The sequence below is a fragment of the Mobula birostris genome, chromosome 3 (genome assembly GCF_030028105.1).
Source record: "Mobula birostris isolate sMobBir1 chromosome 3, sMobBir1.hap1, whole genome shotgun sequence".
Taxonomy (NCBI): Eukaryota; Metazoa; Chordata; class Chondrichthyes; order Myliobatiformes; family Myliobatidae; genus Mobula; species Mobula birostris.
Window position 1 is genome coordinate 217,817,210 of NC_092372.1, and position 27,550 is coordinate 217,844,759.

The following is a 27,550-nucleotide window of genomic DNA, read 5'->3' on the forward strand; positions in this document are numbered from 1 at the left end:
TATCGTTGTTAGTTCAGAGGAGAGGATGTTTCCTTTAGTGGGAGAGTCTAGGACCAGAGGGCACAGCTTCAGAATAGAGGTGAGGAGGATTTTTTTTTGGCCAGAGGGTGGTGAATCTGTGGAATTTATTGCCACTGGTGGCTGTGCAGGCCAAGTCATTGGGTATATTTAAAGCAGAGAGTGATAGGCTCTGGATTAGACAGGGTGTTAAAGATAACGGGGAGAAGGCAGGAGAATGGGGTTGAGAGGGATAATAAATCAGCTATGATGGAATGGTGGAGCAGACTGAGTTGAGTGAAGTTATCTCATCTGGTTCAAGAGCCTGATGTCTGAGGGGTAATAACTGTTCCTGAACCTGGTGGTGTGAGTCCTGAGGCTCTTGTACCTTCTTCCTGATGGCAGGAACGAGAAGAGAGCATGACCTGGGTGATGGGGGAGCCTTCCTGCAACAATGCTTCATGTAGATGTGCTCAATGGCGTGGAGGGCTTTACAATGATGGAACAAGAGCTGAAATGTAGGCGAAGCTCGTACAAAGCTGGAGACATGAGATTCTATAGATGCTGGAATCTGGAGCAACAATCGAGTTGCTGAAGGAACTCATCAGGTCAGGCAGCGTCTATGGAGGGAAATGGATACTCAACATTTTGGGTAGAGACCCTTCGCCTGGACTGAAAGATCTATAGAGAGGAGACAGAGGTCATCCATTTTCCTCCACTGAAGCTGCTTTAGCCCTGAGTTCCTCTAGCATCTCATCTGCTGCTCCTTCACTGTGACGAACTCCCTGCACTTTGCGTTTTTATGATTGTATATTTTGTCCACAGTGCTGCCCTCAAATCCTCCCCCCCCCCCGCATTGCTCCTCGGAGAGTGCACTCTTTACCTCATTCTGCCTCAGACGATCGCGCAGAAGTTCAATCTGTCGCCACGCATTTCCCAAATCTTCTGTCAGGCGGGAATTTAACAGCAGTGCTGAAACAGGGAAGAATGTGATCAGCTGCTGAGGAAATCGCAGACATTCCCACCATCTAACCCCCAGAACAGGTAAGTGCAAGTCGTTAGCACACGTTCACCTTACGCACTTTCCATTAGCTGCTCCTCACACCTCTTCTGCATGAGGACCTTCGGACATTCCACTTGGACCTCTCGAGACACCGTAGACTTGTGGCTCCGGATCAGTTCCCGCGGCAACTCGGCATTCCGTGGTGCGGTCAATGTTTCCTGACCCGGTTGGTGAAGCGCACTGGGAGATTCCCGGAACACAGACTGCTGTTCCTCCTTGTGCAATGCGGCTTCCATTGCCTGCAGAGTGAGGCGGGGAGAGGGCTTGACAGGCGGAGGTGGCAGGGTGGGTGGGGGAAATAGAGAAGAGGAAAAAAACTTTATTTTAAGTACTGCAATATTTACCGCCCCCGCCCTCCATCTGCCTATTTGGAGGAAAGAATAGGGCGGATGTCAGAGGTAGGTTTCTTACACACAGAGTGGTGGGTGCGTGGCACACGTTGCCAGAGGTGGTGGTAGGCACAGATACATTAGGGACATTTAAAAGACTTATAGATTAGCATATGTATGATAGAAAAATGGAGGGCTCTGTGGGAGGGAAGGGTTAGATTGATCTTGGAGTAGGCTAAAAGGTCAGCACAACATCATGGGCTGAAGGATCTGTACTGTTCTATGTCCTACGTTAACCCTGTGTGTAAAATCAAATCATAATCCTTTCAAAGACTGGGACTGCTGGAGTTAACGGCCGACCATTTTTCACGAAGCTTGCGGCTGGGGAATGGTACTGCACAAGACACGTCTGCATTCTGTGCTTGACGAGGGTCTTGTCAGATTCCTTACACAACTTTTTTTCCCAAAAATATACTTTATTCAGAAATATCACAAAATAAAGCTATTTACAAACAAAACTATTCGTTGACTCTGAGTCCTTATTCAATAAATAAATAAAGTTATTTACAATAAATCATGCGTTGACTCTCAGTCCTTATCAAAATAAAGATGTTTACAATAAATCATTCGTTGACTCTCAAACCTTAGTCAAGAATAAAAACTATTTACAATAAAAACTAGGCATTGACTCTCATTCCTTTCCACATTTCCAGCCACTCCTGGGGCACCATGTTGATTCATCTATCCACACGGCTGATGAGGGGTATACTCCTCCCCACCCGACCCCTCCCATTCCCGCAGGTGACGAACCCTAAACCATGGTCCTTCCCCAACGGGCCTTCGCGATGGTTGCACCAAGTTTGAGTGCATTCCTCAGCATGTCCTCCTGCAGCCGAGAATGTGCCAGTCTGCAGCATTCAGCCATGGACATCTCCATGTGCTGGCAGACCATCAAGTTTCGGGCTGAACAAAGAGCGTCCTTCACCGAGCTGATGATCTGCCAGCGTCCCCAGGAACAGCCCATAAATCAGGGAGTCCTCGGTTACGTAGCTGCTGGGCATGAATCTCGACTCCGTCCCTTCCATCCTCCTCCACACCTTCTTCGCGAACCCACAGCGTGCAAAAAGGTGAGTCACTGACTCCGCCTCACTGCAGTCTTCCCGTGGGCAGCGGGGTGTGGAGATGACATTCCGGGCGTACAGGAAGGATCTGACTGGGAGGGCCCCTCTCACCGCCAGCCAGGCGAGGTCCTGGAGCCTGTTGGTGAGATCTGGCGATGAGGCATTTTGCCAGATGTACTGGATGGTCTGCTCTGGGAATCACCCCACTGTGTCCATCACGTCCTTCTCCTGAAGTGCCTGCAGGACATTATGTGCCAACCACTGCCTGATGGCCTTGTGGTCAGAGGCGTTCTCCCGGAAGAACTTTTCTACAAAGGACAAATATGGCAGCAACGACCAGCTGACGGGGTGTTGCGCGGGAGTGGGGCCAGACCCATCCTTCGTAGCCGGGGTGACAGGTAGAACCTGGGCACATAGTGGTACTTTGTGCCCATCTGGGATCCACGCACAACCTGATGCAGCCACACACAAAGCTGGCCATCAGGGTGAGGGCAACATTGGGGATGTACTTGCTCCCATTGTCCAGGGACTTGTGCACGGCAGCCCGTCTGACCCGCTCCATCCTCAATCCCCAGACAAATCTGAAGACTTCCAAGCTGCAGGAGCAGGGGATGGGCCACACCTGCACCAAGTACAGCAGCCCTGAGAGCACCTCACACCTGATGACCAGGTTCTTGCCCGTTATCGACAGGGAGCGCCCTCCCCACAGTCCCAGTTTCTGTTTCACCTTGGCAGTCCGCTCCTGCCAGTTCTTGTTGCACGCCTCGGCCACTCCGAACCAGATCCCCAACACCTTCACGTGATCAGATCTGATGAAGGGGACACTGGATCGGTAGGGCCAATTGCTGAAGAGCATGGCTTCGCTCTTTGTGTGCTTGACCCTGGCCCCCAACGCCAGCTCGAAATGTAAGCATATGTCCATAAGTCTGCGAACTGACCTCTGAAAAGAGCAGAAGACGTTGACGTTGTCCATGTACAGGGAGGTTCTGACTTGTGTCCCTCCACTGCCTGGCAGCGTCACCCCTCTTATGCCCTCATCCCTCCTGATGGCTTCGGCAAAGGGCTCAATGCAGAACACGAACAAGACAGGGGAGAGACAGCAGCTCTGCCTGACTCCAGACCTGATGGGGAAGCTGTCTGTTTCCTACCCGTTGACCTGGACTGCACTACAGATGTCTGTGTAGAGCAGTCTGATCCAATTCCGGATTCCCTCCCCAAAACTTCTTTTGTAAAAAGAGCGTGAGGCTGTCCGAGATCTTCCTGCCCAGTACAGCACAGGTTTGGTCCAGGTGGATCACCTGTCCCAGGGCAGACTTGACCCTGTTGGCGATAGCCCTGGACAGGATCTTGTAGTCCACATTCAGGAGAAAGATGGGCCTCCAATTCTTAATGTCCTCCCTTTCCCCCTTCCGCTTGTAGATGAGGGTGATGATGCCCTTCCTCATGGACTCTGACATGCAGCCAGCCAGAAGCATAGCGTTGTACACTTCCAGCAGGTCAGGGCCCATCCAGTTCCACCGAGCCGAATACAATTCGACCGGCAGGCCGTCGCCTCCGGGAGATTCCTTATACAACTGTCACACCCGATTGTCAGGAGGGATTTTCCATTTGAGTGCTGCTTCCGCCATGTCGGTCACTGACTAGGCCGTTTAAAAGCTGCAGCCGCTCTTTCCCATTGTTTGGCTTGTGCACCATGGCAACGGTTTCAGGTTCTGGGAGCCACAGGGGCATAAGAACAGCTTGTACAGGAGGCTCACGCTCTTTCCTACTTCCCTTCCCGGGGCCTGCTTCAGTCTGAAGTCGTGACCAGTGCTGAAAGACGATCAAGAAAGACAAAGGCAGGCCCTGCGTGTTGGTTCAGTTAAGTATTCACTTGAGATATGTTTAGTTTCTCAATTTTTAAATTGGGGAGATTTAATGAAGTACCCGTTAAGTTAAAGGGTAAGTGAATGTCCAGTATTGTAGTTTTGGATTGTTTAGAAGAACATTTATTTTGCCAGACGCCCGGTTTAGTGTTCAACTGTTCACTTTTAAATGAATAATTAATGTGCCCATTTTAAATCTGTGCCTCTTCTTTCATTCATTAGATCCTCGAACCTGCCTCCACGTAACAACGATCCTCAGTCCTGAAAACCCCCTTTCATTTCATCTGTCCCCAAGTGTTAAAACACATGGTAAACAATTACAAGGGACCCTGCAAAACCCTCCCCAAATACCTGCTGATGGTGTGTAGCCCTGGATACAGAAAGGCTTGGTATGGCAACTGCTCTGCACACGACCACAAGAGACTGGAGAGTTGTGGACAAGGCTCAGCACAACACAGAAAACAGGCTCCCCTCCACCGACACCGTCCAAGGACAGAAGGTACAAAAAAAGCTCTTACCACTAGGCTGAAGGACAGGCTCTGCCCCGCTAGCAGAAGAATCAGAATCAGGTTTAATATCACTGGCATGTGTCATGAAATTTGTCACTTTGCAACAGCAGTACAGCATAATTATATAATAATAAAAGCTATAAATTACAATGAGAAATTATTTTTTGTAATTAAACTATATAAGTCATGCAAAAAGAGAGCAAAAAAAAATATTGAGGTAGTGTACACATAGTTTCACCATTCAGAAATCTGAGAACAAGAAACCTTGAGTGTATGTCTTCAGACTCCTGTACCACCTCCCCGATGGTAGCAATGAGAAGAGCCCATGTCCTGAGTGATGGGGGTCCTTAACGATGGATGCTGCCTTTTCGGGCCATCGCCTTCTGCGGATGTCCTCGATGCTGGGGAGGCTGGGGCCCATGATGGAGCTGGCTGAGTTTACAACCCTCTGCAGATTTTTCTGATCCTGTGCAGTTGCCCCTCCACACCAGACGGTGATGCAACCAGTCAGAACTCTCTCCACGTTACATCTGTAGAAATCTGCAGGAGTCTTTGGCGTCATACCAAGTCTCCCCAGCTCCTGGTGAAATATATCCAGTGTCACCCCGTGTTTGTAATTGCATCAGTATGTTGGCCCAGGATATACATTCAGAGACAGTGACATCCAGGAACTTGACACTGCTCACCCTTTCCACTACTGATCCCTCGATGAGGACTGGTGAGCGTGTTCCCTCAACTTCCCCTTCCTGAAGTCCACAATCAATTCATTGGTCTTACTGACGTTGAGTGCAAGGTTGCTGATGTGACACCGCTCAACCAGCTGATGTATCCCGCTCCTGTACATCTCCCCCTCGCCATCTGAAATCCTGCCATCAGCAGCTTAGCCACACAGTCATCGGTGTAGAGAGAGTAGAGTAGTGGGTTTAGCATGCATTCCTGAGGTGTGCCAGTGTCGACTGTCAGCAAGGAGCTGACGTTATTTCAGGCCTCCCAGCGAGGAAACCAAGGATTCATTTGCAGAGGAGGTACATAGGCCCAGGTTTGAGAGCATGTTGGTTGGTACGGAGGGTAAGATGGTGTTGAATGGTGACGTGGGTATTGTTATTGTCCAGGTGATCCTAGGCCGAATGGAGAGCCAGTGAGATTGCATCCCCTGTTGACCTATTGTGGCGACAGGCAAACTGCAGTAGGTCCAGGTCCTTGTTTGGTCAGAAGTTGATTCTGACCTTTAAAGCACTTCCTCACAGTAAATGTGAGTGCCACTAGTTCTTGAGTAAGTTCACTCTATGTAATAGTGCCCTAGTTCAATAAATTCAATCCTATTATTCAATAGTACCTCATACGATAAATTGGACTCGAGCTCACAATCTACATCGTTATGATCTTGCACCCTACTGTTCACTTGCACTGCACTTTCTCTACAACTGTTACACGTTATTCTGCATTGTTATTCTTATATCTTGTTCTGTCTCAGTGAACTTTGTAATGAATCGATCTACATGAACAGATGCCAGACCAGCTTTTCACTGTACCTCGGTACATAGGACAATAATAAACCAATTCCAATTCTGTTCTGCCGTGAAGTGAATTCACCTCCTCGTTCCCTTTCATAAGAAAGGTGATCAGGATAACCCTGGGAATTATAACCCTATGAGTCATTCTTCAGCAGTGGACAAATTATTGGAGCGTATTTATGGGCATTTAGAGAAGCATAATCTGATTAGGGATAGTCAGCTGGCTTTGAGAGGGGCAGCTCATACCTCATGATCCTGATTGAATATCTTGAGGAAGCGACAAAGCACATTGATGAAGGTAGAGCAGTGGATGTGGTGTATATGGATTTTAGTAAGGCATTTGATAAGGTTACATGAAGTTAGAAAGTTAGTGGCTATGGGATATAGGACAACTTGGCTGAGGATTCAGAATTGGATTGACCACAGAAGGCCAAGGGTGGAGGAGAATGAGAGTCAACTTGAGATAGAGGTGTACAAGGTGATAAGAGGCATAGATTGAGTGGACAGCCAGAGACTTTTCCCCAGCTTGGAAATGGCTAATTCTGGGGTGGGGGGCATAACCTTAAGGTGACTAGAGGAAGGAATGGCGGATGTCAGAGGTAAGTTTTTTTTTTAATATACAGAGAGTGATGGGTGCATGAAATGCCCCGCCAGAGGAATCCCAATAAAGTGGCCGTTGAGTGTATGTTCATGATCTTCTGCTGCTGTAACCCATCCACTTCAGGGTTCGACATGTCGCACATTCAGAGATTCTCTTCTACACACTACAGTTGTAACGTGTGCTTATTTGAGTTACTGCCTCCTTCCTGTCAGCATGAACCTGTCTGGCCATTCTCCTCTGACCTCTCTCATTAGTAGGGCATTTTAACCCACAGAACTGCCGCTCTACATAAGATCAGGTCAGCTACAGCCCCCGTTGTTAACACAGAGGGGCTCCAAGGACAAGCTAATAAACCAAGCAGGAGTCACAACAAGACAGGGCCAAAAGTGGGCCGCCAACTCGGCCATAGACCAGGCAGTGAGCTCCCTGCAATTGAGAGACACTATCGGCAACTCATGCCTGGGACGGCAGGGCCTCAGCTCAGCATACTTCCGACGATGGGGGAGTGCAGTGCAGTGCAAGGGATAGGTGTGACATGGTCCAGGCAGAGGTACAGAACCGTGAGGATGAAAGGCAGTGGAGTTGGGTTCCAGGGCGCCTGGCAAAATAGAATCTTCCCAACTGCAAGATCGCTTGGGCAGAGCTCTGGAGATTGGAGCCCTTCCACATTTCTTTCCTTTTGTGGTCCATGTATGACACTCTCCCTACACCATCACAGCTGCACACATGGGTGCTGAGAGAGGACCTTAACTGCAAGCTTTATGGTCAGCTGGGTTCACTGCCACACACACTGTCAGGATGAAAAACAGCTTTAACACAAGGACACTCTAGATGGCACCACGACAAGGTCCTGCTGTCCTTTGCTGACACGTTGGAGCAGGAGAGCTGTAAAAAGAGACCAGCTGGCAGCGAGGCAAACAGGGCAGCCATTTTCATCAAGGAGAGGGCCACGACAGTCATATCAAAGAGGCCTAAATCTAATCTGCTGCAAACTGCCAAATCATGGGAGATGAGGGTCGATGTGGGGAGGAGGCTGCTGTTCCCAGAGGTGATACAAACCACACTTCGACAAAGGTGGCAAAGTGTAGAGTTGTGTTCACACTGAGGGGCTCTAATGACAAACTAATAAACAAAACAGGAGTCACAACAATGTTGGGTTAAAAGTGGGCCGCCAACTCGACCATAGACCAAGTAGTGGTCCACTAAAGACTAGAAAATCATCCTGGTGGAGCTCACAATACCATGGAAGGAAGGATGCAAACAGGCTCACGAGAGGAAGGCCCTGAAGTACCAGTCCTTAGTCCGGGAGTGCAGGGACAAAGGATGGCAGACATGGCTATTCCCAGTGAAAGTCGGCTGTAGAGGGTTTCAGGCAAGGTCGGCGTGGAGGTTGCGGTCTATGCTGGGACTCGATAAAAGGAGCAAGAGCCAAGCAGATGGGGGAGGAAGCTGAAAGAGCCTCGTGCTGGATATGGAGTTGGCGAGAGGAGTTGAGCTGGATGTCAGGAGCAGATGGGCAGTGACTTGGCCACCACCACTGACCCACCAACTGGAGAGTGTAGTGGTTAAGGGTCAAAACACTCTCCGAAGGTTGGGCACCACCTGACGACATCTGGCTCCTGGCCAAAGGCTGGTGTCATCAGGTAACTGAAGAGAGCACCCCAGCGTATGATGCAAACAGATAACACTAATATTGGCGGTACAGCGGACATTAAGGAAGATTATCTAAAATTACAATTGGATCTTGATCTACTGAGCAGATAGAGTTTAATTCAGATAAATGAAAGGTTTTGCATTTCGGTGAGACAAACCAAGGCAGGGCTTACACAGTAAATGGTAGAGCTCTGAGAAGTATTGTAGAACAGAGACCCGGGGGTGCAGTTTGTTGAAAGTGGGAAAACAGGTAGACAGGGTGGTGAAGAAACTGTTTGGCACACTCAGTCAAGATGCTGAGTGCATCATGTTAGGGCTGTACCAGACACTGATGAGGCCATGTCTGGAATTTTGTGTATAGTTCTGGTTACTTAGCTATAGAAAGGATGTCATTAAACTGGAAAGGATTAAAAAGGATTCATGGGAATATAAGCAGAACTGGAGAGGCTGGGATTTTTCTCCCTGGAGAGTAGGAGACTGAGGAGTGATTGTACAGAGTCATGATAGTCAAAAATAAAGTGAATGGCCACGGCGTTTTCCCCAGTCCTAAAGTAAAGAACTTAAGTTTAAAGTAAGAGGGAAAAGGATTTTAAAAAGACCTGAGGGCAGGTCTTTCCCACACAGAGGGTGGTGGGTACATGGTATGAGCTGCCAGAGGAAGTGTCAGAGGTGGTCACAGCTACAGTGTTTAAAAGACATTTAGACAGATTCGAAGTTCAAAATAAATTTATTATCAAGGTCCTAGAAGGGCCGAGATGGCCTGTTTCCGTGCCATAATTGTTATATGGTTATATGTTACCATACTGTATACAACTCTGAGATTCATTTTCTTGCGGGCATTCATAGTAGAATAAAGAATACAATCAAATCAATGAAAAACTACACACACACACACACAAAGACTGACAACCAATGTGCAAAAGACAAACTATGAAAATACAAAATAAAACTAATAATAATAATTAATAAGTTAAAAAGTAAGACTGAGAACTTGAGTTGTTGAGTCCTTGAAAGTGAGACTGTAGGTTGTGGATCAGTTCAGTGTTGAGGTGAGTGAAATTATCCACACCAGTTCAGGAGCCTGATGGTTGTAGGGTAATGACTGATGCTGAACCTGGCAGTGTGGGACTTAAGGCTCCTGTACTTCCTTCCTTGTACGTGGTTGTTTCCTGAACATGAAAAGAAAATTTAGAAGGATATGGGCCAGATGGTCCTCTTGGTGGACGTGAATGAGTTGGCAGAAAGGCCAGTTTTCCATGCTGCATCATCCTTATGTCCCCAAGTTCTGAGCAATCAGGATTTCCAAACAATCATGTGGGAGTTTTACATAAATAAACCAAATTAAAGCCAATGCACTAGATTACTTACTGAATTACTAAATCCAGGAGGTGGTGATCAGGGTGGCAAATAGTTGATTCCACAAGCTATGCAGTTGAATCGAGGTTCTTTAACAATACATGCCAACGAGCATGTTATTTGGTAACGAGATGGGTGAGGCTGAACTTTAAAAAATACAACTGGTTCTTGTATTAAGAAAAAAGTTGGCACCTCTTCAGGGACAGCCTGTTTTGTTGGAATCCTTCAGCTGCCTAATCTGCTATGCCATCGCCATTTACAGCTAATTGTGCCCCGTGAAGCATATCTTATTTGTTATTAATATAAAGCCCCAAACCAGAGCCCTGTCTGGGTTCAGCGACACTATCCATCCAAATCAGCAGCAGGAACCAACGTAACGAGGTGCCAATCTTGCCTTTGTGGGTAGGATTTGTTCTTGGCTGGAGGGCTGAGGGTTTGAGTCTCGTTCCAGACAGCCCTGTTACTTAGCCAAACAGACCTCTTCAGAAATGAGGGAGACCTGCACCATTGAAGTTACCTTGGCCATTGGATTAAACTCCGAACATGGTGCCCCCACCTCCCCAACCCTTAGCTACATGAATCGACAAGACCGGAGTTCAAGGCCGAGTGGTCAGGATCCTGTGATCGTCACGTCTGGAGAATGAGGTCTAGTGGTCAGAGTCCCATCATTGTCAAGAAGGGTCTCGGCCCAAAACGTCAACTGTTTATTCATTTCCATGGATGCTGCCTAACCAGCTAAATTACTTCAGTAGTTTGTATGTGTTGCTTTGGATTTCCAGCATCTGCAGATTTTGTCTTGTTTTATGAACTGAAGGGCCTGTTTCTGTGCTGTGGTGTTATCTGACTCTGTGGCCAATTACTCCAATTAGTCTACGTGAAAGTTGTTGGTAGTAATGCTATTAAGTGGCACCAAGCTTCTAAAAGCCTGCTCACTAAAGCCTGGTTTGGGATTTGCTCAACACTCGACGCCAGAGTTCAGACACAGTCCTAGTCGAAACGAGGACCGAAGAACTGAATGGTAGAAGTAAGGTGTGAGTGACCATTCTCGACCTCAAGGCAATATCTCGCCAAGGGTAGACTCAAGGAGCCCGCGTGAAGCTCAGGTCAATGATCTCAGGTCAGTGATCGTGGGTGGCAGAACACTCCAAAGGCTGGAATCATATAGATTCATAGAGTCAGAAGACTACAGCACAGAAATAGGCCCTTTGGCCCATCTAGGCCTTGCAGGAATATTAATCTGCCTAATCCCGTTGACCAGCACCCAGACCATACCCTTCCCATCCACGTACCTATTCAAATTTCTCTTTAATATTGCAGTCAAACCACATCCACCACTTGTGCTGACAGCTCATTTCACACGAAGTTCCCCCTCGTGTTCCCTCCCCTTCAATATTTCACCTTTCACCCTTAACCCATGACCTCCAGTTAGTTTAACCAGTTTAACATTATATGCACTATTACTTCAAACCCTGACTATGAAAGAACACACTGCAGGTTTCCATGGAAACAGCAACACACACACACAGTCAATCTGTTCTCCCCACCGGGAAAGGCAAAATAATTTCAGGGAGTAATAAGGAGGAATTTATTTTGCCAGAGGGTGGAGAACTTGTGGATTTCAATGCCACAAATGGCCAGGGAGATTATCAAGTATATTTAAAGCAGAGGTTGATAGGTTCTTCATTTAATAAGAGTGTCAAAGTTTACGGGGAGAAAACAGGAGAATGGGGCTGAGAGGGATCATAAGTCAGCCATGATGGAATGGCAGAGCAGGCTCGATGGGCCGAACAGCCTAATTCTGCTCCTATATCTTATGGTCTAGTACCATGGGGAATGACCTCTGGTCATTGTCCTGATCTACTGCAGACTGAGTGACAGGTATTCTTTCCTGCTACTCGTCAACAATTGTGTTATATTATCTGATTACCAGGTTAGTGGAAGGCACACTTGACACTGAGAACTTGAAGTCAGACGTTAGAGGGTTCTGGAAATGTCAGCTGTTATCACTGAAACATTGAGCAACACACACAAAGCGCTGGAGGAACTCAACAAGTCGGGCTGCATCTATGGAGAGGAATAAAGAGTAGCCATTTTAGACCTAATGAAGTCCTCATGCAGAGACTCCGCCCCAAGTGTTAACTGTTTATTCCCCTTCACTGATGCTGCCTGACCTGCCGAGTTCCTCCAGTATTTTGTATGTGTTGCTGAAGATTTCCAGCATCCGCAGAATTTCTTCTGTATCATTAAAATGTCAGCATGGCTAATAGACCTGCTACCTCACAGTGCCAGTGAGTTAGATTGGGTTGTGGAATCTGCACTCTCTCCTCGAGGCTGCGTAGGTTTCTTCTGGGTGCACCAGTTTCCTCCGACATCCCAGAGATGGGCAAGTTGGAAAGTTGGATCGGCCACTGTGAATTGCCCCCAGGGGTAAAATCTGAGTGGGGGCTTGGGGGCGGTGAAGTTGATGAGAATAATTAAAACAGGATTAGTGTAAATGGGCGGTTGATGGTCAGCATGGAATTGGAGGGCTGAAGGGCCTGTTTCCTTGTTGGAGAGGGACAGAACCTTACCCAGTCTGTCTCGTGTCCCTAACTACCCCATGGCCTAGCAAGCGTAGAACAGCACAGGCCCTTCGGCCTACAAAATTGTGCTGACCTTTCCATCTACTCCAAGATCAATCATCCATGTACCTGTCTTCAAGATTCTTAAACGTTCTTAATGTATCTGCCTCTACCACCACCCCGGCAGGGTTTTCCACAACTTGTAAAGTATGCCCATAACTTGTGGATGATCAGACACAGTAAGATAAATCATCATTGTCATCATTATGTGCCGGGTCATATGACGTGGCTGATCATGGCCTTACCTATGACTATGATTGTTCTTGGTAAATTTTTCTACAGAGGTGATTTGCCATTTCTTTCTTCTGGGCAGTACCTTTTCGAGATGGGTGACCCCAGCCAGTTTCCCCTGGGATCAATAAAGTATGACTATGACTACTATTAACACTTTTCAGAGATTGTCTGCCTGGCGTCAGTGGTGGCATAACCAAGACTTGTGATACGTACCAACTGCTCATACAACCATCCACCACCTGCTCCCATGGCTTCACGTGACCCTGATCGGGAAGGGTGGGGATAAGCAGGTGCTACACCTCACCCAAGGGTGACCTGCAGGCTAGTGGAGAGGAAGGAGCTCCTTACTCTTCCTTTGGTAGAGACATATCTCCACCCTGCCACCCAAGCAAGATAAATACCACTGGAAACTCAGTAAGTTCGGCAACATTGCATAGGCACTCTGCTCAACCCACCTTCAGATTTTGATCTCATACTCATAAACGTTGGTCAGGTTTCAAATCCCTCAGCTGAAATGTGTTCCAGGAAGGTCCCTACCTGTGTGCCAGGCTGGTCGTCCGAGGAGAGGTCCGGGCCGCCAGGGCCAGTGGAGTCTGTTTGTGTGCTGGCTGAGGTGAGGTTCCAATGTGCCCGTGAGGAGCTGAGCAAACGGTGGATCTCCAGCTGCTGGGTCTTGATGGTCCGCTCTAACCTGGAGAGGAGAATTACAGAGATACCAGAGACAGCCGGTGCTGGGGTCTGCAGCAAGAAACAAGCTGACCAGGTGGCTGAAGGAAGTGGTGGAGATGGATACAATTGCAGTATTCATGAATACATGTGTTCAGTTCTGGTCATTTCTTGTAGAGGATGTGAAAGCTTTAGAAAGGGGGCACAGGAGATTGATCAGGACCCTGCCTAGATTAGAAAGCATGTCCCAGGAGGGTAGGTTGAGCAAGCTGGGGCTTTTCTCTTGAGCAAAGGAGGATGAGAGGTAACCTGGCAGAGACGTACAAGAGGATAAGAGGCATAGATCGAGTGGCAAATTGTAAAGTCTGCAGATGCTGGAGATCTACAGCAACGCACACCAAACGCTGCAGAAGCTCAGCAGGGTCAGGCAGCCTCTGTGGAGAAGAATAAACAGTCGAGCAATTGGGCCGAGATCCTGGACGGACACTCTTTTCCAGGCTGGCAATGGCTAATACTCCACAAGGGGGCGCGGTAACTGGAATGTGGGAGAGTGGGATGTCAGAGGGAGGTTTTTTCCACAGAGAGTGATGGGTGTGTGAGTCACGCTACCAAGGGCGGTGGTAGAGGCTGACACACGAGGGGCATTTAAGAGACTCTCAGATAGGAACAAGGACGAAAGAAAAAATAGAGGGTTATGTGGGTGGGAAGGATTAGATTAAAGATTAAGGGGTTGGCACAACATCATGGGCCAAAGAGTCTGTGGTGTTCTATGTTCTATATAGACAGGTACACAGAAAGGAAAAGTTTAGAGGAATATAGACCAAATGCAGGAAAATTGAGACAATTTCACAGGTGAATTAGGCCAAAGGGCCTGTTTCCTTATTTGTGTGTCTCTAATGCAGGGGTTCCCAACCTGTCTTATGCCATGGACCAATACCATTAACCAAGGACTCCAGGTTGGGAACTCCTGTTCTAATGGATACTATTACAAGGGGTGCAGGAGCACAAAGACCTAGGGGTATGGGTGCGCAAGGCACTGAAAGTGAGATGGTGGGCTGAGAAAGCAGTTAAAAAGGCAGGCGCAGTTCTGGGTTTTACCAATCCAACCATAAAACCGAGCAGGTCATGCTGAGCCTTTACAAAACACTATTCCAGCCTCATCTGGAGAATTGTGTTCAATTCTGGGCAATCACAATAGGGTGGAGATCCACCCTATCAAGTGAATATTCCAGAAAATATTTACGAGAATGGGTCCTGGAACAAAAGACGACATTTATCATTTAGAGAGGCTGGGGCAGTTTTCTTTGGAGGAAAAAAAGCCGAAGGGCTATCAGACAGACATATAGAAAGTGATGAGGGGTCCGGACAGAATAGATGTCCGAGTTTATCATCGAGCACTACAGCAGACAGGTAGAGTATAAGAGGAGCAGAGGACTACGAGGAAAGGGTTTTGTTATTACACATTGTGGTTGGAAATCGGAATGTGCTGCCTGCAAGTATGGTCAAGGCAGCTTGCACTGCGCTTTCCAAGGAACTGGATAAATATATAGAGAAACATTTGCCAGGAAATAGGACTGGGAATGGAAATAGAGAGTTGTGCTGGTAGGAAGCCAGTAGAGACAAGATGGGCTGAATGGACTTCACCTGCGCCACAGCAAACAAACTCAGAGGAATCTTTCTACATCTGTTCAATGCCCTGGTTAGACCACAGCACAAGGAGGATACATCAGCCTTCAAGGAGATTTACCAAGCCTTTTAGGTGGAAAGGTTAGATATTAGCTTTATTTGTCATACGAACATCAAAAGATACAGCGAAATGCCTCATTTGCATCATTACTTGCGAAGAGCTGGGCATAGCCTGCAACAGTTGCTGTGCCTCCTGCGCCAACATAGCAAGCCCAAAACTCACTCACCCTAACCGTGCGTCTTTAGACGGTGGGAGGAAACTGGAGCACTCCGAGGAAACCCACCCAGTCACGGGGAGAACGTACAAACTCCTTACAGACAGTGGCGAGAATCGAACCCTAATCAGTGACCAGTAGTGCTGTGAGGCAATTACTGAGCCTTCCCTTACAAATGGTACAGCCTAAATGAAATGGCCCAGTGAATTTCAGGGTAGTATATGGTGACGTACTTTGGTAATAAATTTACATTGCACTTTGAGGCATTTAGAAGTCAAGGGATGATTTACTTACAAGAGTTTTACAACACTAAACATCTTTATATTCTCTATTTCTACTGGTTTCGGAGTCTGGATTTGAACTATGCATTTGGGAGTGATATTAGGAGCCATTTCTACACGATGGCTAAAAGCCGTACACATGGATTAGCTCAGACTTCAGTCACACGGTAGATGGACAGCAGACACTCAAAGGGTTGAATGGCCTCCGCAGGCTAAATTCCTGCTGCTGCACTTCTCCAAGACATGCGGTAGCCAGACATCCTGAACATTATTGAGCAGAAATTAATTTCCATTTTCCTTCTTAACTCCACCCTGTCAAATTACTAGCAGTATTAAAATCTAGGCTGCCTCCCAGAAAACAGCCCAGCCTGTTTTGACCTCGTCTGAAATGACATTACTGTGAGCGCTCCACATCAGTCAAATGACCCCAGCAGCAACCACAGACACACCTCTCAAGTCAAGTCACTTTTTATTGTCATTTCAACCGTAACTGCTAGTACAGAGCATAGTAGAAATGAGACAACATTTTCCAGGACCATGGCGCTACATGAAACAATACAAAAATCCTTTTACCTCAAGCTATCAAGACCCCTCACTGATCTAAGATGGCTCCATAGGTGCTTAATAACAGAAGAAACAAAAAGGAGGAAGAAGCACTTAGCTTTGACATTCATTAAGGTGTTGGGTGAGATTCTAAAGATTTAAGATTAGCTTCATTTGTCACACGTACTCCGAAACGTGCAGTGAAACGCATCGTTTGTGTCAAAGACCAATACAGTCCGAGGACTGTGCTTGGAACATGCCCACAACTTACTAACACCAACCCCAACCCATACGTCCTTGGACTGTGGGAGGAAACTGGAGCACCCGGAAGGAACCCACACGGTCACGGGGAGAACATAGAAACTCCTGACAGACAGCAGTGGGAGTCGAACCACAATCAAGGATCTCTGTCACTGTAAAGTGGTCGAGCTAACCGCTACACCCCCATGCTGCCCAACATTGAACTCTAACTAATCACTGCTGTAGGCACGCAGAGGGGAGTCTTATTTGCAACAGACCAGTTGGGCAGAATGGCCTATTTGCTTGCTGTATGACCCTGTGACTTTCCTATCCTATCCTAAATCCTTTTACCTCAAGCAGTTTTGCAATATTACTTTACTGTGTACTTAGTGTTCCTAAGTGAGGGAGCAAGTTTGCCTCCCTCAGCACCCAATCTGGAAGAGCACAGACTGAGGGGTAGACAGGATTGGCTAAAACATAACGCCACCTCGACAGGTACAGGCAGTTGCGTTCTCGACCAAGAAAAACCAATACATGCAAGAGAAAGGAGCAGCGACGTGAAGCTCCCAGGAAAATGGGAGCACAAATTAGAACATAGAATATAGAACAGCACAGCACAGAAACAGGTCTGGCAGCACCTGTGGAGAGGAATAAACAGACGACATTTCAGGCTGAGATCCTTTATCATAGTCCTGATGAAAGGTGTCAGTCCAAAACATTAACTATTTATTCCCCTCCATAGATGCTGCCTAATCTGCCGAGTTCCTCCGGCACTTGGGAGTGTGCTTCTTAAGACTTCCAGCGTCTGGTGCCAAATTAAGCTAAATATTTTCTACCTATAGGTGATCCATATCCCTCCATGTCCGTGCCCCTCAAACATCACTGCTTCACCATTACCCACGGCACCCACTACTTGCCCCACACATCTTCTCCCCTCTCACCTTAAATGCATATCCACAGGTATCTGGGTGGTGGGTAGAGATACCTGTCCACCAAAGGTGGTATAAGGTGCTCCCTCCCCTCTCTCCGCTAGCCTGCAGGTCACCCTTGGGCGAGGTGTAGCACCTGCTTAGTGCCACCCCCACCCCGATCAAGGTGATGAGAAGCCACGGGAGCAGGTGGTGATGGTCGTATGAGCAGTCCTGGCCCACATCACAAGTCCTGGTCATGCAACCACTGACACCGGGCAATCAATCTCTGAAGAATACTGATAATGGTTGGGGTCACCTGCCTTGTAAAAATACTGCCCAGAAGGCGGCAATGGCAAACCACTTCTGCAGAAACATTTGCCAAGATCAATGATGATTATGGAAAAATCGTGATCGCCCACATCATGACAGGCACATAACGAACAAACAAACCAGTATCTGACATTTCTACCCTATTATAAAGCCTCTGAGTGCCTACTCCATCTATGCCTTCCTTAACTGTATAAACCCCAACAGGTCTACCCCAGCCTCCGATGGGAGGTGGGGGGAGGATAACAAATTTGCCCAACCTCCCTTTACAGCCCATGCCCTCTCATCTAGGCATCACCCTGGTAAACCTCTTCTGCACCCTCTCCAAATCCTCCACACCCTTCCTACGTGGGGTGCCCAGAATTGCACACAATATTCCAAATCTGTCTAACCAAAGTTTTATATTGCTAAAACCACTTTATGGAAAAAAGTCCTGACTGCCTGCATTTGGGGACTGACTATAAAAAGGCCTACAAATAGTAGTGGATACGGCCCAGTCCACCACAGGTAAAGCCCTCCCCACTATTGAGCACATCTACATGGAGTACTTTCACAGGAAAGCAGCATCCATCATATGGGACCGCCACCACCCAGGCCATGCTCTCTTCTCGCTGCTGCCATCAGGAAGGTGGTACAGGAGCCTCAGGACCCACGCCACCAGGTTCAGGAACAGTTATTACCCCTCAACCACCAGGCTCTTGCACCAGAGGGGATAACTTCAGTCAACTTCACTTACCTAACACGGAACCGTTCCCACAACCTATGGACTCACTTTCAAGGTCTCTTCATCTCAATATTTTTTTGCTTATTTATTATTAATACCTTCTTTTATTTCTTTGTAGTTACTGTGAATGTCCACAAGAGAATGAATCTCAGGGTTGTATATGGTGACATATATATACTTTGATAATAAATTTACTTTGAACTTAATAGCTACAGAAGGGAACTAATCAAAACTTTCCCAAGGAAAAGGTTGTGAGACGTCCCCGAGAGTACAGATTTCCCACACTGTTCTGATTCGATAGGCTCCAGTGGTCTTTTCCAGTTCAAAGCACAGACAGAGGAAAGCAATGAGTACCACACATATTAAAGATCCCCAGATGGCCACCTCTAAGTCAGTTTAACCAGTTTAACATTATACACGCCACTAGTTCAAACCCTGAACCCCTGCAGGTTTCCACGGAAACAGCAATACACTCAGCCTGTCAGTTCTCTCAACCAGGGAAGGCAACGTAATTTCAGGGAATAATAAGGAGGAATTTCTTTCGCCAGAGGGTGGTGAATCTGTGGAATTTATTGCCGCAGGCAACTGTGGAGGCCAAGTCACTGGACGTATTTAAATCGGAGTTGTAGATGAGTGTGTCCCTACAAAATCACTCAGAGCAGAGGTTGATAGGTTCTTGATTAAAAAGGGCATCAAGGTTTGTGGGGGGGCGGGGGGAGGAGGCAGGAGAATGGGGTTGAGAGGGATAATAATCGGCCATGATGGAATGGCAGAGCAGATGATGGGCGAATGGCCCAATTCTGTTCCTATGCTTTATTATCTTTTAGTCTTATAAGGCATTCTCTTGAAGTGCAGATACACTAGGGATCTTAGCCTGGCACAGCAATTGCTCTGCCCTAGACCCAGAGAACATGCAGAGAATGGATTCTTGATTACCTGACTGGCAGACCACAGTACGTGTGCTTGCAACGCTGTGTGTCCGACAGAGTGATCAGCAGCACTGGGGCTCCACAGGGGACTGTCTTGTCTCCCTTTCTCTTCACCATTTACACCTCGGACTTCAACTACTGCACAGAGTCTTGTCATCTTCAGAAGTTTTCGGATGACTCTGCCATAGTTGGATGCATTAGCAAGGGAGATGAGGCTGAGTACAGGGCTACGGTAGGAAACTTTGTCACATGGTGTGAGCAGAATTATCTGCAGCTTAATGTGAAAAAGACTAAGGAGCTGGTGGTAGACCTGATGAGAGCTAAGGTACCGGTGGCCCCTGTTTCCATCCAGGGGGTCAGTGTGGACATGGTGGAGGATTACAAATACCTGGGGATACGAATTGACAATAAACTGGACTGGTCTAAGAACACTGAGGCTGTCTACAAGAAGGGTCAGAGCCGTCTCTATTTCCTGAGGAGACTGAGGTCCTTTAACATCTGCCGGACGATGCTGAGGATGTTCTACGAGTCTGTGGTGTCCAGTGCTATCATGTTTGCTGTTGTGTGCTGGGGCAGCAGGCTGAGGGTAGCAGACACCAACAATCAATAAACATTCGTAAGGCCAGTGATGTTGTGGGGATGGAACTGGACTCTCTCACAGTGGTGTCTGAAAAGAGGATGCTGTCTAAGTTGCATGCCATCTTGGTCAATGTCTCCCATCCACTACATTATGTACTGGGTGGGCACAGGAGTACATTCAGCCAGAGACTCATTCCACCGAGATGCAGCACAGAGTGTCATAGGAAGTCATTCCTGCCTGTGGCCATCAAACTTTACAACTCCTCCCTTGGAGGGTCAGACACCCTGAGTCAATAGGCTGGTCCTGGACTTATTTCATAATTTACTGGCATAATTTTACATATTACTATTCAACTATTTATGGTTCTATTACTATTTATTATTTATGGTGCAGCTGTAACAAAAACCAATTTCCCCCGGGATCAATAAAGTATGACTATGACTATGTAAACATGGCCCAATAAAGTTAAGCTTTAATTCTTAACACAAAGGAATTCTGCAGATGCTGGAAATCCAGAGCAACACACCCACAAAATGACGAAAGATCAGGCAACACACATAAAAGTTGCTGGTGAACGCAGCAGGCCAGGCAACATCTCTAGGAAGAGGTACAGTCAAAGTTTCGGGCCGAGACCCTTCATCAGGACTAACTGAAGGAATAGCGAGTAAGAGATTTGAAAGTGGGAGGGGGAGGGGGAGATCCAAAATGATAGGAGAAGACAGGAGGGGGAGGGATGGAGCCAAGAGCTGGACAGGAGATTGGCAAAAGGGATATGAGAGGATCATGGGACAGGAGGCCCAGGGAGAAAGACAAGGGGAAGGGGGGGAAAGCCCAGAGGATGGGCAAGGGGTATAGTGAGGGGGACAGAGGGAGAAGAAGGAGAGAGAGAAAAAAAGAATGTGTGTATATAAATAAATATATAACGGATGGGGTACGAGGGAGAGGTGGAGCATTAGTGGAAGTTTGAGAAGTCAATGTTCATGCCATCAAGTTGGAGGCTACCCAGACGGAATATAAGGTGTTGTTCCTCCAACCTGAGTGTGGCTTCATCTTTACAGTAGAGAAGGCCGTGGATAGACATATCAGAATGGGAATGGGATGTGGAATTAAAATGTGTGGCCACTGGGAGATCCTGCTTTCTCTGGCGGACAGAGCGTAGGTGTTCAGTGAAACAATCTCCCAGTCTGCGTCGGGTCTCGCCAATATATAGAAGGCCACATCGGGAGCACCGGACGTAGTATATCACCCCAGCCGACTCACAGGTGAAATGTCGCCTCACCTGGAAGGACTGTCTGGGGCCCTGAATGGTGGTAAGGGAGGAAGTGTAAGGTCATGTGTAGCACTTGTTCCGCTTACAAGGATAAGTGCCAGGAGGGAGATCGGTGGGGAGAGATGGGGGGAATGAATGGACAAGGGAGTCACGTAGGGAGTGATCCCTGCGGAAAGCGGGGGAGGGAAAGTTGTGCTTAGTGGTGGGATCCCGTTGGAGGTGGCGGAAGTTACGGAGAATAATATGTTGGACCCGGAGGCTGGTGGGGTGGTAGGTGAGGACCAGGGGAACCCTATTCCTAGTGGGGTGGCGGGAGGATGGAGTGAGAGCAGATGTGCGTGAAATGGGGGAGATGCATTTGAGAGCAGAGTTGATGGTGGAGGAAGGGAAGCCCCTTTCTTTAAAAAAGGAGGACATCTCCCTCGTCCTGGAATGAAAAGCCTCATCCTGAGAGCAGATGCGGCAGAGACGGAGGAATTGCAAGGAGGGGATGGCATTTTTGCAAGAGACAGGGTGAGAAGAGGAATAGTCCAGATAGCTGTGAGAGTCAGTAGGCTTATAGTAGACATCAGTAGATAAATTGTCTCCAGAGATAGAGACAGAAAGATCTAGAAAGGGGAGGGAGGTGTCAGAAATGGACCAGGTAAACTTGAGGGCAGGGTGAAAGTTGGAGGCAAAGTCAACAAGCTCTGCATGCGTGCAGGAAGCAGCGCCAATGCAGTCGTCGATGTAGCGAAGGAAAAGTGGAGGACAGATACCAGAATAGGTTCGGAACATAGATTGTTCCACAAAGCCAACAAAAAGGCAGGCATATGGGTGCCCATGCCTACACCTTTGGTTTGGAGGAAGTGGGAGGAGCCGAAGGAGAAATTATTAAGAGTAAGGACTAATTCCGCTAGACGGAGCAGAGTGGTAGTAGAGGGGAACTGATTAGGTCTAGAATCCAAAAAGAAGCGGAGAGCTTTGAGACCTTCCTGATAGGGGATGGAAGTATATAGGGACTGGACATCCATGGTGAAAATAAAGCGGTGGGGGCCAGGGAACTTAAAATCTTCGAAAAGTTTCAGAGCGTGAGAAGTGTCACAAACATAGGTAGGAAGGGATTGAACAAGGGGGGATGAAACAGTGTCGAGGTATCAGGCAAAAGATCAGGCAGCAGCAATGGAGAGAGACAAACAGTTGACATTTCAGACCAAGGCTCTTCATTGGGGCTGGAAAAGAAGGGGGAAGAAAACGGAATAAGATGATGGGGAGAGGGGAAGGAGTACAAACTAGCAAGTGATAGGTGAAGCCAGGAGAGAGGGAAAATTGGTGGAGGGAGAGGGAGGGATGAAGTGAGAAACTGGGAGGTGATTGGTGGAAGAGATAAAGGGCTGAAGAAAAAGGTGTCTGATAGGAGAGGAGAGTGGACCGTGGGAGAAAGAGAAGGAGGAGGGGCACCAGAGGGTGGTGATAGGCAGGTAAGGAGAAGAGAAGGGGTAAGAGGGGAGCCAGGATAGGGAATAGAAAAAGAGAGGAGGAGGAGATGTGAGAAATTACAGGAGAGACCATAGACCAATATGTTGTTATGGGAATGGGTGGTCACCAGGAAATCTCGCCTGTTGTGGTGGACGGAGTGAAGGTGCTTGACAAAGGGAACCCCCAGTTTATGTCAGGTCTCACCAATGTAGTGGAGGGTACCAGATACAGTAGGTACAGTTGACAGATTTGAAGATGAAGTGTTGCCTCACCTGGAAGGACCGTATGAGGCCCTGAATGGTGGTGAGGGAGGAGGTGAATGGGCCCTTGTCTTACTTACAGGAACAAGTGCCAGAGGGCAATCAATGCGAAGGGACGAGTGGACAAGGGAATTATGTAGACAGCAATCTCTGTGGAAAGTAGAGTGTGGAGGAAGGGAAAGATGTATTTAGTGGTATGATCCCATTGAAGGTGGGGGAAGTCATGAAGAATAATGTGCTGGACGCGGAGGCTCTTGGGGTAGCAGGTTCTTTCTACGAGTCCTTTACCTTTTCCACCTATCACCTCCTAAGTTCTCACTTCATCCCCCCTCACCTACCTTCCCCATCACCTGCCAGATTGTACTCCTTCCCCTTCCCCCCACATTCTTATTCCAGATTCTTTCCCCTTTCTGCCCAGTCCGGATGCAGATTCAAAGATTCAAAGTACATTTATCATCAAACTCTGTATGCAGTATTCAACTCTGAGATCCATCTTCTCGCAGACAGCCATGAAACAAAGAAATCTATGAAATCCATTCGACGAGAAACATCAAACCTCCTCCCCACACACAAGCAAAAACAAAACAAATTGCACAAAAAGCAAAAAGAAATGAGCAAAAAAACAGGATATGAAACATCAACCCACAGAAGTCATCAAAAGAGTCCAGGCACATTCAGTTCAGCTTAGAGCAGTTCAGACTCGGGTTGTGTAGTTCGTTGTCTGCAGTGCGCCCCAATCAAAATCACACAAAATAGCAACAGAAAAAGGAGTGACGAGAAACCAGAAACACATCATAACGTGAACTGCAAACCGCATCGATTAAACCTTGCCCAAGACCCAGGGCTCCAGCAACATCAAGCGAGAGGGGGAGGGAGGGACAGAGATCATTCAAATGCAGGGATCTTCCTCTGGGAGCAGGGGATGAGAGGGACAGAGAGAGAGAGAGAGAGAGGGACAGAGAGAGAGAGAGGGACAGAGAGAGAGAGAGAGAGAGAGGGACAGAGAGAGAGAGAGAGAGAGAGGGACAGAGAGAGAGAGAGAAAGAGAGGGACAGAGAGAGAGAGAGAGAGAGAGGGACAGAGAGAGAGAGAGAGAGAGAGAGAGAGAGAGAGAGAGAGAGAGAGAGACCATCACACGTAGACACCATCCCCCAGCAGCAGTGAGCAACAGGCTGGTAGATGGTACCGACACCCCCTCGCCTCGATGATTTCAATCTTCATCGATGCTTTAATCGGAGATACCAGCAAGAAATGGAATCAATCATCTGCCCGTGCCATTTCAGGGCAATAAGAGTCTTGGAAACTGATCACTCCGTCCATAGATGCTGCCTGACCTGCTGAGTTCCTCCAGTATTTTGTGTTTGTTACTTTAATGTTTTAATCTCTCCAGGTTTGCTTGCCAGACATGCTGAATTTTTCCAGCATTCTCTGTTCTGTTCTGTTTTGCATTGAAGATAGACCACTAAGACCATAAGACATCGGAGCAGAATTAGGCCATTCAGCCCATCGAGTCTTCTCTGCCATTCCATCATGGCTGATCCTCAATCCCACTCAACCCCATACACCTGCCTTCTCACCATATCCTTTGATGCCCTGACCAATCAGGAAATCATCAGCTTCTGCCTTAAATATACCCACAGGCTTGGCAGATCATTCGATAGATTTACTGCTCTCTGGCTGAAAAATATCCTCCTCACTCCTGTTCTAAAAGACCACCCCTCAATTTTGAGGCTGTACCCTCTAGTTCTGGATACCCACACCATAGGAAACATCCTCTCCACATCCACCCTATCTAGTCTTTCAACATTCAGTAGGTTTCAATGAGATACCCCCACATTCTTCAAATTCCAGTGAGTACAGACCCAAAGCTGCCAAACGCTCCTCATATATTAACCCCTTATTCCCTGAATCATCCTCATAAACCTCCTCTGGACTCTCTCCAATGACAACATACCCTTTCTGAGATACAAGGCCCAAAACTGTTGACGATACTCCACGTGCGGCCTGACTAGTGTCTTATAAAGCCTTAGCATTAACTCCTTGGTTTTCTATTCTATTCCCCTTGAAATAAATGCCAACATTAATTTCCTTTCTTTTGCCTCCCTTCCTTCTTTGTGATGGGGTGCTGAATTACCCCTATGAACTGTGTTTTGAAAAGAGAGAGAGACAAAGACTAACATTTGGACTGTCACTTTAAGGCACGAGGAGGAACTCAGACTAACTTTTCTGCTGAGTTGGAAAGAGAGAGAGCACCGAGCAGCTCATAAGTCACTATGGTGACCAAGGGCGATATTATTTGATGGACAATCGATGTTATAGTTTCTCTGGAGCATGTTTATATTTCCCAAGAACATTGCCTGCTTGTACATTTCTTACACAGACAAAGGAAGGAGGAGTTATTTGAATGACAGTTGGTACTCAGTACGGTGAGATAAATAGGAGGTCAGATGATAGACCTCAGGCACATGTATTTGGACACTGGTTGAGCTTTGTTGTGCCCACAGGAAAAGTGGGTTTTTGGAGGATCGATCAGGTGGATCGACCAGTGGCTCTTGCAGTGAGAAAAGGGATTGACCAGTGAGGAGTTGTCCAGGTGTCCAACCCTTGCCTGGGCTGATAGCTCCACCACAGAAAAACGGTCCCCTTTGTTGTGGTCACAGTCAGTGACTTTTAAAGGATTTCGGAGGACAACGGGAAGATCAATGGCGTCAGCTCACCTGAAGACTCAAATCTCTCCCTCTCTCTCTCCATCACTACTCAACTCAACACCATGAACTGAACTGAACTTTACTCATTGTCGTAAGACTATCTATTTACCCCTAGACTTGAAGAAGCTTGGTTTTCATATATATTTCTACACTTAATGATATACTTACTTATATATAATCATTGCTAACCTGTTTGATTTATCCGCATTTATATTACTGTATTGCGTAGTTACTAATAAACATTATCATTTAATAGCAATACTGGACTCCAAAAGTGTTTTCCATTTCTGCTGGTTCTTTAACCCATCAAGGGGTATGTGACATCTTAAAGAGTAGAGTGACATTTGTAATCTTCCAGTCCTCTGGGACCATGCCAGAATCAAGTGATTCTTGAAAGATCATGACCAATGCATCCGTCATCTCTTCAGCAACGTCTTTCAGGACTCTAGGACGTAATCCATCTGGTCCAGGTGACTATCCACCTGAAGACCTTTCAGTCTGTCTAGCAGTTTTCCCTTTGTAATAGCAATGGCACTCACTCCTGCTCCCTGACACTCACAGAACGTTAGCACACTGCTAGCGTCTTCCACAGAAAAGACTGGTGCAAAGTACCCATTAAGATAATCTGCCATTTCTTTGTCCTCCATTACTACCTCACCAGCATAATTTTTCAGTGGTCCAATATCAACTGTCACCTCCCTTTTACTCTTCATATAACTGAAAAGACTTTTAGTATCCTGCTTTATATTATTGGCTAGTTTGCCCTTATATTTTATCTTTTCCCTTCTCATAGCTTTTTAGTTACCTTTTGTTGGATTTTAAAAGCTTCCCGATCATCCAACTTCCCAATCTCTTTTACTACCTTATATGCCCTTTCCTTGGCTTTTATACAGTCCTTAACTTTGCCTACTCTTTCCATTTGAGAACTTCTTTTGTGGGACATATCTGTCGTGACCCTTGTGAATTATTCCCAGAAACTTCAGCCATCTCTGCTCTGCCATCACCCACACCAGTATCCTCCTCCAATCCACCTGGGCAAGCTCCTCTCTCATGCCTCTGTAATTCCCTTTATTCCTTTGTGATACAGATTCATCTGACTTATGCTACTCCCTCTCAAACTGCAGTATGAATTCAATCATATTATGATCACTGCCTCCCAAGGTTTCCTATGCATTCAGCTCCCTAATAAGATCTGGGTTATTACACAACACCCAATCCAAGATAGCCTTTCCGAGTAGGCTCAAGCACAAGCTGCTCTAAAAAGCCATCTTGTAGGCATTCAACAAATTCCCTCTCTTGCGATCCAACACAAACCTGATTTTCCCAATCCCCTTGCATATTAAAGTTTCCCATTACAATTGTGTCATTACCCTTATCACATGCCTTTTCCAGCTCCCTTTGCAATCTCAACCCTACATCTTGGCTTCTATTTGGAGGCCTATATATGATTCTCATCATGGTTTTTTTACCCTTGCAATTTCTAACTCCACCCACAAAAATCCCGACATTCTCTGACCATATGTCACCTCTTTCTAAAGATGTAATTTCGTCTCTTACCAATAGAGCCACACCAGCGCCTGTGCCTTCCTGCCTGTCTTTTCAGTACAAGGTATCTCCTTTGATGTTAAGCTCTCAACTATAGCCTTCTTTTTGCTACAACTCAGTGATGCCCACAATGTCATACTGATCAACCTCTAACAGGGCCATGAGTTTGTCCACCTTATTCTAAATGCTACGCATATTTAAATACAGCATTTTCAGTCCTGCATTATTTGCCCTTTTAAATTTTGCCTCTGTGGTACAATTTAACTCTTTGCTCTGTCTGCATTTGTACTCAAACTTTGGCTTGTCCTTCATTATATTCATGTTACACCCATCATCTACTTGTA

At 47.0% G+C, this 27,550-nt stretch overlaps 1 protein-coding gene and 1 long non-coding RNA gene across 3 annotated transcripts in view; one reads left to right on the plus strand and one right to left on the minus strand.

Annotated features, from left to right (window-relative positions):
• LOC140194790 (uncharacterized) overlaps positions 1-27,550 on the minus strand; it is a 99,769-nt gene that overhangs the window by 21,016 nt on the left and 51,203 nt on the right. For both annotated transcript variants that reach the window (XM_072252073.1, XM_072252074.1), the window contains exons 3-5: positions 13,401-13,554; positions 1,080-1,323; positions 881-969 (exon numbers count right to left, since the gene is read on the minus strand). In XM_072252073.1, coding sequence (XP_072108174.1) covers positions 881-969; positions 1,080-1,323; positions 13,401-13,554 — 487 coding nt within the window. The remainder of the gene's footprint in view (positions 1-880; positions 970-1,079; positions 1,324-13,400; positions 13,555-27,550) is intronic.
• LOC140194792 (uncharacterized) lies at positions 4,236-25,876 on the plus strand. Its single transcript, XR_011885294.1, has 3 exons — positions 4,236-4,451; positions 4,598-4,874; positions 25,152-25,876. It is a non-coding gene; the product is annotated as an uncharacterized lncRNA (long non-coding RNA).